Below are 13,090 nucleotides of genomic sequence, written 5' to 3'. Positions count from 1 at the left end.
CCAATACTTTGAATTTAATTTCTCCTGTTAACAAGTCTGTGCATTAAAGAATGAATTATTTCTATAGCCACACAAATAGGAGCCCTGCCTTTTGGAACTCACTTAAGAGCTTGTCAGCCTCCTCTGGCCACCCCCTGTGAGACCAGAAGTTCCTAGGCCCAAGGGATGTGCCCACAGGAAGCAGTGCTCCAGTGCCCCTCCACCCACCCTGCATTCCAGATACCTGAGAATGGGAACTGCCTGCCAGCCAACCTGTTTTCAAGACCTGCACGGGCGTCTTCCTGAGCCTCTCTTTCCAAGGAGGCCAGGGGAGGGGCTACTTCCTGTTTGGTTTGTGTCTCAACAGTATGAATGCTTTTAAATTTGTTATGAGACAGGGTAAATAGTTTAAGCTGACCTCGAACTCACAACATTCCTTCTGTCTCAGATTTGAAGATGCTGAGATTACAGAAGTGTGCCACCACACCCGTCAGGAATTCTTTCAGAAAGCTCTTTAGGTGATTCTGCCCCAAACCCAAAAATCCAGTGAGCAATTCCAGGGTGGAAAGAGGGCTCTGAGCAGGCAGGCCCAGCCCTTGGAAAGTCCTGGACCTCTAATATTAAGAAAAGTCAGTCACACATGCTGGAACATGCCTTAATCCCAGCACTCTTGGAGACTGAGGTGGGAGGATCTCATATTCTAGCCCAGACTGGGATACTTGGCAAGATTTGTCTCAGAATAGTTTTAAAACAAGGGCTGAGACTGTAACTCAGTGAGAAGGCCTTGGATTCAATCCCAGGTACTGCAAAAACGTTACCACACACACACACACACACACACACACACACACACACACAAAAAAAAAAAAAAAAAGCAGAGCCATGTGTACAGATAAAGATACTGAGCAACTGATTAAACATTGACATGAATTCTGAGTTCATCTCAAGTCTTGGTCTTCCCAGCATCTCCCTCAACACTCTCTTCCTGGCCACCACGATGTGAGCAGCTTTCTTTGGCTGAGACCCTCTGCTATGCCATCTTGACTTTGAGCAACCTTAATCCAGAAGGACATGTGAGCCAAAATAAACCTCTCCTCTAGTTGCAAGTAGTGGGGATTGTGTCTCAGTGACAAAGTGTAACTAAAACAGTAGATAAATGGATAACAGACCCTGGCAACACCAGACAATGGAATAGTAAAAGAATCTGAAAGAACTGAGCTATGAAGCCAAGACATGAAGAAACCTCACATGCGTATTACAAGGTGAAAAAAAGCTAATCTGAAAAGGCTTCTTTCACCATGTGATCCTACCTATATAATTTCTGAGAAATAAAAAAAAAAAATAGTGAGATCAGTAGTTTCCAAGCTTTGGGTGTGAGGAGGGGGAAGCATAAGTAGACAAAGCACTGAGGATTCTTGGGGCAGCAAAATGATTCCCCCTGATATTATGGAACAAGGAGTGGTCAAAAACTATGGTGAGTGTCTAACTTAAAAAACCTTAGAGTAAGACACATTGCATTCACTCACCTTAAAACACACTTATCCCACTGTTCTTGCCATTTCTATTAAGTGACACTTTCATGTTTTTAGATGTGATAAAAAATAGTGATTACTGTTGGCAATTGCCATTCGACAGAAAGGCAGCTACTACACGTTAGTGTGACCTTGTCCACCTTATTCATCAGATCTGGCACCATGCAACTTGTGACTCCTTCCCATAGTAAAAATGACTATGAAAAGTCACTTCAGGACATGCAGGAAGCCATCACAGAGCCTGACTAAACACTCATGAAAGAGGATTTCCAGAACAGCTTGTAAAGAAGCAAAAATGATGGGATACATGTATTCAAAGCACATTTTTAGGGGTATGATTGGCAATCTGTCCTTTACTGTAATAAATTCTAAAAACTAAGGAAAAACAGTCACTGTAGTTTTCTACCACCCTCTATAGCTATGCATCATAAATATGTTCAAACCCAAAGAATGTACAGTACTGAGTGAACTCCAACATAAACTACAGGCTTTGGATGATAATGATGTACTGGCGCGGGTTCAGAGATTGTAATTAATGAGCAGCTGTGATGTGGATGTCGTTGTGAGGACAGCCAACGTGGAAGGAGAGTATGTACAAGTGAACACAAGCACACATGGCAACTTGGCTTTATGCTTTACTTTGCTGTCAATCTAAAACTGCTTTAAAAGAATAGTCTATCAAAATGTTTGTTAAAATCTGAGAAAAAAGAATGCCACATGATAATACAGGTTGATGAGTATCCCTCAGTAGACACGATTGGAACTGTGTTTCAAATTTATTCTACTCTCGCAATATTTACACATAACCATGAAATTCATGGGGATGAGAGCCAACTCTGACCACAAATTTATGTTTCACAAATATCTTACACACATGAGCCGAAGGTAATTTGATATAACTCTTTTAGTGTGCCTATGTTCTGACTACAGCCTTTCACATGGGGTCAGCTATAAAATTTACTATAGATGGCCTCATGCTGGCTCTCAGAGTTTTGGATGCTTGTATTAGGGATATTCAATTGACATCCTTACCTGAACACTCTGGGTGTAGCTGAGGATGTAATTCAGTGGTAGAGACTACCTAGTATGCGTAAGGCTTTCAATTCCACCCCTTGCAGGGCCAAACAAACAAAAACCTTCCAGGGCCATGCTTACAACCATTACCAAACAACGCATTCAACAAGGGTGGGCCCCTACACAGCACAATTTAGCACTCTACTCTAAACATTAAAGACAGTTAAGTAGGTTGCGGATCAAAGCCAAAACCAAGCCACACACAACACTAAAACTATGGTCCCATAAATTACGAGGAAATCTAGGAACTTTTTGGTTTCAAAGTCCATTTATGAAGGTCTCTCAAGTCTCCCCTTAAGACAATTATTATAAATTAAGAATTCTGTTACCCAGCCAATAATGTATTTGCCTGAAGAAAATAACTGGAAAACTTGAAATTTTGATGTTACTTTATGCTATAAAGCTTTATTTACATAGTTCTTCAAAATATGCTGCCCACCCACTCTTCAAAGTGTGCATGCTAACAAACAGATTAGCTTTACAGGAAAACATAAAACAGAGAAAACAATTCTACAGCTTAATACATACAGTACCACTAGTGGTTATTTTTACAGTTTTCTTTTGAGGATAATTATTGTCTTTTTTTTTGCTGATAACAGTCTCATATATACTTATAGTTATTTGACAGTTTTGGAGTATCTGTGTATCATTTTTTTTCCCATTTTTTTTCAAAAGTCTTGGATGATGAAGAATCATGACTTTCATCACTACTATAGCGTGCATATAAAGTCTGAAATTAGAAACACATATGTCTTTTGTAATATTTTAGTTGAATGTATTATCAATTTAATAAAGGTAACTTTACATATTCCAAATATAATAGTAGCTTGTTTACATAGTTGGGAAAATATGGTATAAATGACAAGAGATAAGAGTTTAATAAACATTTTTAATAAACATTGGCCTTCAGAATCAGGTATCATGGAATGCAGCTCAATCTTTGTGTAAAAGAAATAAAAAATAGCTAATAAGCATATGTATAAATCTTCAAGGCTTTCTTGAACTGTTTACTTTTTCTTAAATTCTTTTATGTAAACTAGAAAACTTTATTTTCAGGTGACATAGTTAAAATGAAAACAGACATTAAAAAGGATTATAAACTGAGCATAGTGGCATATGCTTAACCTTAGAACTTTGGAAGGTTGAGGCACAAGGACTGCAAGTTTGAGTCCCACCCGGGCAACGTAGCAAAGCTCTGTCTCAAAAAATAAAAAGAGGCAACAGAGGTAGCTTAATGATATAGCACCTTGGGTAGATTCCCAGTACTACAGAGGAAAAAGGTATTATTATATATGTAAATATAATTAGCCGTAGTCATCCTTTGTCTCTATGGGGAACTGGTTCTAGGACACCCGTTTCATAGACACCAAAATCTACAGATGTTCCAGAACCTTATATGAAGCGGTGTAGTGTTTGCACACACATACCCCATCCTTTTACACACTTTAAATTATCCCTACTTACAATATATGATGCATCTGTGGTTGGTTAAATCCCTGGATGTGGAACCCATGGTCAAATGTACATTAAAATTTATGTTTTTAAGACTATCACAAAGATTGAAGATCTTCCTAACAACTAATAACTAGATCACCTAACAACTAATTTATAAAGACAGGTTATCTTTGACCTCAAGGAATATATAACCTCAGTGATACAGGTGACTAATCTACTTTAATTTTATTTATTAAAAATTCTGAATATAAATTAAATTTAAAATTTATAAATTTAGAGCTGGGGATTTAGCTCAGCAGCAACAGCGCCTGCCTGGCAAGTGCAAGATCCTGAGTTCAATCCCCCGTACCGAAAGAAAAAAAAAAAAAAAAAAAAATTAGAAATTTAAAACATGAAAATATGAAATACAGGGAAATTATAAATAAAAGACTGCCCAACTTTAAACTCCTATAGCCACTGACTGGCCATCAGCACTTGAAAAAAATTAAGAGAAAACTCACTTTATACCATTTGAATGCACATGTCCAAGCTCTTAGCAACTTAAATTGACTTTACTTGTAACCAGAGAGTAAGTGAATTGTTAGTTCAAGCTCCTATAATTTTATAATGTACAATTAATAATTCCTTGGTAACTGAACTAGTTGGTCAATAAGCATTCATAAAGTCCTAGAAATGAATAGATGGTTTGATGATACGGAAATCAAAAAAATCACGCACAAACACAAACAGGTATTGGAAGGCTAAAAAGCCTGAGACATGTGCTTTGGGAAATGTATAATTGCTATGTATAGCTTTGTAGAATCCAGTATACATTACAAATACTGTAACTTCTGTATAGCTTAATATGCTAAAAATAGTACCGAAGGGCTGGGCATACAGCTCAGTGGCACAAGCACCTGTCTGGCAGGCATAAGGCCCTGAGTCTGATTCCTGGGACCAAAAAAAGGGGGAAAAAAAAAAGGATTGGTATTGAGACAGTGTTGTTTAAAAGACAGATTCCCATGTTAAATTCATTTTAACTGAGACAGGAAAGCAATCTTTTAGAGGTACCTTTTTGAGAATCCATTCTGAAATGTGCTATATTCAAAATGTAAGTATAAATCAAACAAATTTGTATGTCTCAAAAAAACCCATAAAGTACATATTAAGTATCTAAATGCAGAAATATATCTCATTTCATGTGGTTATTATACCAACTTTTCAGCTTTATTTAAAATTAATGTAGAGAATAGACATACTTACTTTAGCAACTTTTAAAATGGAGTTAGGAGAATTCAGACCAACCAATTGACCCAAAACATGTTTCATTTCATCAGTGGTTCCCTTAGCCATTTGGTTACCTATAAAAATAAATACAATGAACGTGGCTTGTACCAAATAGGAAAATGCAAGATCACTAAAACTACATTCTGTTTATTAGCACAATAATTGGAATTCTTACAATTTATTACTGATCATAACATCCTATTGGCTAAGTATAGGTGAATGTGATTTAGTAAAGAAAGTAGAAAAGGCAATTTTATTTACTTTACTATTGGCATAATAGCAACTTCTTTAGAGTAGCCAAATCACGTTCTTAGTTTTGTTACAATTAACAGGCTGCTTTTGTTAGTGATCTAGTATTAAACAATTTTTAAAATAGTACCTGGATAAGTTTGAATTTGAACATATGGATGTGCCAGGAGCTCAGGAATAGATATCCTCTGTTTAGGGTCCCTTATTAAACAACACTGTAAAAATATAGAATACATTTTATAAATCAGAATTTTTAGGGGACATTGATAAAATGCTTTTCCAGATTTCATCATATTACAGAAGCTGCTTTCTAGACACCTACTTAAATATTATTTTGCAAAACCCCTCAGCACTGTATTTTAAAACACCTCTAAAGTAAACTAAGCATGCTAAAACCAAGTTCTGTCAGCAATTCGGTAGAACAGTTATATTTAAGCCAGTTACACAACTCCAATCACTTCAGCTATATAGTTGATACCGGTGATCGAACACACAACCTTGTACTTGTCAGGCAGGTGCTGTGTCGCTGAGCTAAATCCCTAGCCCCTCCGCTATTTCTTTTAAGCATGCAATTATATAAAATATTATATTTCTATATCCACATACTATTAATATTACCTTTAATACATCTTGAAGATCTTTCTCGGGAATATCAGGAAATTCGATTTCATGATTAGGGTCAATGATGGCATGTAACTTAGAGATCTGATTAATTATATGCTGAAATGGTGTTTTTCCATACGTCATATAGTACAAAATGCATCCTAAGGACCAAACATCACTTTTGGGGCTTATCTAAATTGGAAAAAGATAAAACAAAAACATGAATTATAATTAAACTGCACTAATTGTGAGTTTACATGACTTTTTTTTTTCTTTCTGGTTTCCATATGTTTCGTTATTTCATTAAGAGACGAGCTTCACCGGAGACAAAGTGGTGGAGTGGTGAGTGCCAGCAACTCGGCTTTGCCAGGACAGTGTCTAGAGTCTATGAAACTAGCATGGCAAGGAACTGAAGAGGAGGGAACACGGGAACCATGAGGGAACTGACAGAGGGGAACAAAATCGGTGTAAGAGATAAAAAAGAGGTGGACCATGCCACAGAGGGGAGACTACAGTGTCGCCAACCGTGGCTGGCAGGCTCCCAGCCAGGAGGCAGAGTAAAACTACCGACCTCTCTGCTCACAGAGGACTGGAGAGCTCCACTCCAACCAGCAGAATCTTAAGCAGTCAGAGACAGAAGGAAGAATGTGAGGAACTGCTTCCACAGCAGCCCTGCAGAGTCCACAGGTGATTTGTGACTGCAGTACAGGTGCCCAAGGACACACCTCTGTGGAGCAAGCGCTGGTGGGGATGCCATGGTAGGGAAGGGATGGGTGTGAGCCTGGCCCCAGAGCAGCCCCCTGGCTGCTTCACACCTCCAAGTGCCCAGAGTGGGGAGCTGGAGAGCAGACTGCAGGGAGCCCTGCTAAGAGGCTGGGCCTGCGTTTCACAGACTCCATTCCTACCCCAAGAAGCCAATTTCAGCCTGAATTATGCAGGACTGGAAGCTCACGTTAGCACTGAGTTCTCACTGCTAAAAGAGATCAAAAATAGGTTCTTCTGGTATGCTACTTCTCAACAAGCCCTGACAGACACCACTGTGATGGATTAGCCTCTTACTGCTATAGGTGAATTAACTGCACAGAAATACAGTCTTGACTCAGTGGTGCAGAATCCATCATCCTACCTAGGGAGACGGACAGCAAGATTTTAACCCATGAACTTGGGCTGGATCAAACTCTGCAAAATGCCTACAACTTGGCAGAAAGGGGCCAAGTCTGAGTTCGCTTCAGTATTGCATTAGGGAAATCAGAGTTATTGGGGTGTGAGCACTCAAGACTGGCCAACAAGCAATCTGGGAAACACATATGCAATTTCTCATTGGAAAATCTGTGTTTCATGGGATAACTTTGGTTTAAATTTTCCTGTTTCTAGAGTTATGCAGTAATGTGGGGGTTATGCTATGTTCTTTTATGGTTTCATGTGTTTATTAGGCGTTGCTGTTGTATATTGGTTCTTTCATTGGCTCTGATTTTACAGGTGTCTAAGTTCTCTCATCTCTGTACTTTATCTAGTTTCTTCACCCAAACTTCCAGTACGATCTTATTAACATATTACTTTATTCTTTTTCCAAGTTTTTAAATTCCCCATGCTTAGCTCCCTCGCAATCACTCCTCCCTGCACTAGCACAATTCCTCGATCCTCCCCATCCTAGGCCTTGGCTCTTCCATAGCTTACATAGCTTGTCCTCCCCATCAGCAAATTCTGACAACCACATAGCTTTCCTCAATAGCAAAGTGAACCTCCTTTCTCCCCTATCTCACCCTGACCTCCCCAAAAATATCCTCTGACAACTCTCAGTACTAAATCAACTCAACTATAAGTACTCCCACAAAATCAGACCCCACATCAGTGTTTTCACAATTTTCCCCTTCAGACTTCCTCTTACTGCCTAACATCACTCATCCAATCACCTCCCATTCTTCCCATCCCACCTTACCTACCTCACTGGAGAGTGACCACAAATAACAAACTGTCACAGTATGCTCAGAAAATAGAGCAAGCAGGGAAGCGTAACTGCAAGGACTATCATACCGAAGTGTCATAAGATTGATCTGTGGATGCTGTTGTAAAGAGAAGCTTTTGACAAGACATAGGGACAGAGTCAAAAATCACTTAATGGAAGGAGTAAATACTAGCACTGGACATAAAAAGCTGAAAATTATTCATGAGGAGGAAACACCTACCTAAAATATCTCTATATAAAGCACAGACGCTCTTCACTTTTCTCTAGTCCCCAACCTGCAGTTACTGTCTCCTCCCAAAAAAGAGGGACAAAAGGGGTAATATATAATTTTTTAAAAGTATATAAAATATTATATATGTAATACATGTAAACAAATAAACGCAGGTATAAGTAGGAGAATGGGGAAATAAGGAAACAGAAGATATCCAAACACTCCAACTATCCCAAGGCAGAGTCAGGAAGAAAATAAACATGTGATTAGCAGAAACCTATGAAAAGTTTTTAGAAAGGATGAAGAAAACAGATAAGCTCAAACAGGAAATGAACCAAAAGTTCAGAGGAATCATATTCAATATGTCCACGATGAATTTCAGGGAAGTAGATAAAAACTGGAGGGGGTAACCAAAATAGTTCAAAATTTGAACAACAGACTCAAAAAGGATATAGAATCCTTAAAAAAGATATCAGAAACACCTCAAATGACTGATCTAAGTTAGAGAGAAACTAGAAGACAGCACAAATCACTAACATGCTCACAGAAATTATATAAGAAAATTTCCCAAATATAAAGAGTTTAAAATACAAGTGGCACTTATAGAATACCAAACAATTGTGACAAAAGCTCGTCAAGGTATATCTTCATTAAATTCACAGATATCCAGAAAAACAAACGAATAGAATGTTAAAGGCAGCTAGGAGGTAGGGAGGGGGATCATTTACAAAGGTAAACTAATTCGAATCACAGAAGACTTCTCAGCACAACCCCTGAAAGCTGGAAGAGCTTGTAGTGAAATATGTCAAACTCTAAAAGCAAGTAACTTCCAACCAAGATTAATTTACCCAGAAAAGCTATCCTTCAAAATAGATGGAGAAATAAGGTATAAACATGAAAAAGACCAGCTCAGATATTACATTAGTGCTAAATTAGCTCTAGAGAAAAAGCTCAAGAATATTCTCAATAGAAACAATGAACTGGACAGAGCTAAAATCACAGAGGAAATTTGCCAAGCCAGTGGATAAGCAACAATAAGAAACACCAGGAAAAGAAAAACAAAGGCTCCACCCACAGAAAAGGAAAGCAATGATAGTAAATAACCAGCACATCCCAGGACTATCTCAATGTAATTGTGGCCTTAAGGGGTCCTCAGGACACTGTGTGTGTTGACATCCACTTGGCCACAGTGCTGGAGACAGCAGGAAGATTAGTCTACAGGCCCAAAATAGCACGTTGGGCAAAAGCCCCCTGACAAGGGGCACCAAATAGGCTATCACAAAACTCACAAAGGCAGTAAAATATAGTAGAAAGGAAACAGAGACAAGAAAAATTTATAAATTTCAGTCATACTTGGAAACGTACAACTTATAAATAATACATGAAAAAACAGTTGAAGAATTAGGAAACAATCCTTCAAAGGAGATCAAATTCGATGTTATTTTCAGGTGTTCAAACCAGAGCTAACTTGGTATTTTTTTCCTTTTAAACTTAAGAAACATCCTACCTATGCCCCCTCCCCTCCTTTTTTGGCATAGTAGAGCCTTTACACTGAGCTACGTTCCCCTTTCTTTTTTTTTTTTGGTCTTTTTCATTTTTATTGGTACCAGGGATCGAACTCACAACTGCCTGCTTGCAAGGCAGGCGCTTATGCCGCTGAGCTAAATCCCCAGCCCTACATTCCCCTTTCTTTGTTTATTTTTTAAAATTTTAAGACAGGGTCTTGCTAAGTCATTAAGTCGCTCAGGGTAGGCTTGAACTTGGGGCCCTCTGCTGCAGAATCTCCGCAAGCTGTGGTTATTGGCACATACCACTACCACAGGAATAGGTGAATTTCTTATAGAAGCACAGCAAGGACCAACAAATTAAAAGGATAACAGTAAGGAACACTCTGTTCAGTCAATAAAAAAAAAGTGAAATCAAATCCCATGATAATCGACTTAAGAAGGTAAGATCTCTGTACAGTAAAGGACTATGAAATTTTAGAACTTAAACTGATGTGATAAGTTTACTGGCGGCAATTAAATGGAATGTTTACAGTACCTTGGACTTGGATTTCCCATTTTCTCTTGAGGAAGACATATCTTTGATTGCTTCTGGTGGCATATAATTAACTGTGCCAACCTATTTGCCAAGGAACAGAAAGCACAAATCAATGAAAATGTTTCATTCTGCTTTAGATTTTTAAAAACACACATCAGATTCCTGGAAACTAAAATAATTATAGATTTCACTGATATACTTGAAAAATTCAAATAACTGCTAACACCGTTAAGCTGTAGATCAAATTACAACTGAAGCAAAAACGAATTGGTTTCAGAATTCAAAAACTGCTTTCAAAATGCTGTGCTTTTTATATAATTATAGAGGACAAATAGTATTATCTGGCTTCCAATGTTCAGGTTAAAATTCTGTTAATAGTGATAAACTTTGAAGGAATTATTATCACTCATTTCTGTGCTGAAATACTCAACATTTTTCTTCTGTAATAAATCAAAGCCCAGTCATACTTTGGACGTAAAAAGAAATAACTGTCAAATCAAACTGTTTTAAGGACACGCTATCATTCCTCTAACAAAGCTGGGCTTTGCTCTTAGGGTTAAAGCTCTTCTGCAACAGAAATCTGCTACACGGAACACATCATCTTTGTGCCAAAAAAGACTGCCTTAGTTACACTTCAGCACCACTGCTTTAGGTGCTATGGGATAATCTCTTTAGTTTGCCTACCATAAAAATGCTTGTTTAGTACAGTATTTATTATGGTGTTTCTAATACACAGCCTCTCTTAAAATTTTGTCTCCCAATTTAAGTGATATAAACAACTTTATACTCTAGAAGAATATAAGGAATCTTACGTCACGGACAGAGTCAGGGAAAAAATGTAACTACAATTCCCTCTTTGCTTGCTACCCAGAAACTCTAAGCCAGACACTCAGGCTGATTCTGGACCGTGACCAAGGTGACTTCCAAGCCAGGCACTATATTGCTTCTCTATCTCAGCTGTAGAAAAATCATTCAAAATTACCAGATATATTCCTGATGTTAATTTTCTACTCGAAATTGTATCACCATGGTTTTGAATCTTTTTACATAGTGTCTGTTCTTACGAGATTTCAAACTTCTTGTATCACAAGGTAAGTGAAAATACCATGTCCATGGGCAGAATCGTATGTGCAAAGGGACTGAACTCAATGGCATTGTGATTGACCATCCACTCAGAGTCCTACCTGAGAATCTTTAACAATGCTTGTTGTATCAGGCTGCATTTGGTTTGCGATGCCAAAATCAATTAGCTTTAGCATTCCATCAACTATTAGGAAGTTAGCCGGTTTCAGATCACTATGAACAATGCCTTTAAATAAAAATGCATTATATAAGACAATGTAAAATACTCTGCAGATGAAAAAAATTCACAACCCATAGGGCAGGTTAGTTCCTTTGTCAACTCAATGAAACAAGTTACACTTTCATATCACTTGCCAGGAGCCAGTCACCATTCTAAGATTTTTACTCATAATGGGTTATTTAATCCTCCTGACAATGCTGAGGTGAGTAGCGTTATATTCATTTCAAACTGGGGAAACTGAGTTTAAGTAAGTTGTTCAAGAACACAAAGCCTAAAAGATAATGCCATGCACTGAAGTCATGAGTCTGGCCTCAGGGGCTACCTACTGCTGTTCATTGCCCTTAGGATGGCAACTGTAACTGCTGAGTAGTATGAGTTGATTACTTTAGCACTTTCATTCCCAAAGCCTTGACGTGACCTTAATGAAATAAAAAACTCTCACACTGGACAAGTAACAAAATCAATGAATAATGAGAGAAGTAAACACTGCACATTTTTAGGATGCAGTCTTATATATATAATGAGCACGTGGAGATAAGGATCATAGATTACACTAACACTGACACAGGTACGTTTTGCATTATGCATATAGGAACTGGAGTTTATGTCTTTATCCTTTGAGGCAACAGTGCCTTAAGAAATGTAATTTCTGGGCCTGGTGGCACACAATTGTAATCTCAGCACTCAGGCAGACTGAGGGAGGAAGACCGCCAAGTTCAAGACCAGACGGAAACGTAGCAAGATCCTGTCACAAAACAGAATGTTATTCAAGAGCTGGGAACACAGCTCAGTAGACGTACTGCCAAAAATCAAAACAAAACATGAATGGATTTGTTCCTTCATATTTAAATACACTTTTAATTGTTAAGTTCATTTTATTAAAAGGTGCCAATTGAGTTGTAGACATATTTCTCTAGGGATGAAACTATTAATAAATACTTTAACTTTACACATATAAAGAAACTTCAAAATACCATGTTGATGGATTGTGTGTACTGCCTCCAACATATTCTTCCAGTAACTCTTGCGTTCCCATGGATTGATGGACTTTTTTTTCTTAAGCCAACTATTAAGATCAATATTTCCACATTCCATTACCATGTAGATATAGTGATCTGTAAGTTCACTGTAATTAAAAAAAAGCAATAAAACAATAAATAATTAAGATTGTAGCAAAATTTACTGTGTCTACCTAAAATTATGGCAAAAAAGTTTTACTTTTAAATTAAAAAAGCAGGGTGTGGTGACACACACCTGTAATCCCAACATTTGGGAAGCTGAAGCAGGAGGATCATTTTGAGGTCAAGACCAGCCTGGGTTATAAAATGCTCAAGGCTAGCCTCAAACTTGTCTCAAAAAGCAAAAAAAAAAAAAAACCAAAAAAACCAGAGAGAGAGAGAGAGAGAGAG

The 13,090-nt window shown here is 37.8% G+C and overlaps 1 protein-coding gene across 2 annotated transcripts in view; it reads right to left on the bottom strand.

Moving 5' to 3' along the window:
* Positions 1–2,962: 2,962 nt before the first annotated feature.
* Ttk (TTK protein kinase) overlaps positions 2,963–13,090 on the bottom strand; it is a 36,652-nt gene continuing 26,524 nt past the window's right edge. For both annotated transcript variants that reach the window (XM_023560927.2, XM_063226934.1), the window contains exons 16-22: positions 12,656–12,807; positions 11,563–11,687; positions 10,379–10,459; positions 6,174–6,350; positions 5,686–5,770; positions 5,283–5,380; positions 2,963–3,315 (exon numbers count right to left, since the gene is read on the bottom strand). In XM_023560927.2, the coding sequence (XP_023416695.2) occupies positions 3,232–3,315; positions 5,283–5,380; positions 5,686–5,770; positions 6,174–6,350; positions 10,379–10,459; positions 11,563–11,687; positions 12,656–12,807 (802 nt within the window). In that variant the 3' untranslated portion in view covers positions 2,963–3,231. The remainder of the gene's footprint in view (positions 3,316–5,282; positions 5,381–5,685; positions 5,771–6,173; positions 6,351–10,378; positions 10,460–11,562; positions 11,688–12,655; positions 12,808–13,090) is intronic.

The sequence above is a fragment of the Cavia porcellus genome, unplaced genomic scaffold (assembly GCF_034190915.1).
Source record: "Cavia porcellus strain 051 isolate PalLab524CR breed Dunkin Hartley unplaced genomic scaffold, mCavPor4.1 scaffold_16, whole genome shotgun sequence".
In the NCBI taxonomy this organism is placed as follows: domain Eukaryota; kingdom Metazoa; phylum Chordata; class Mammalia; order Rodentia; family Caviidae; genus Cavia; species Cavia porcellus.
Note: the sequence above shows the minus strand (reverse complement) of the source record. Positions and strands in the feature narration are given on the sequence as shown.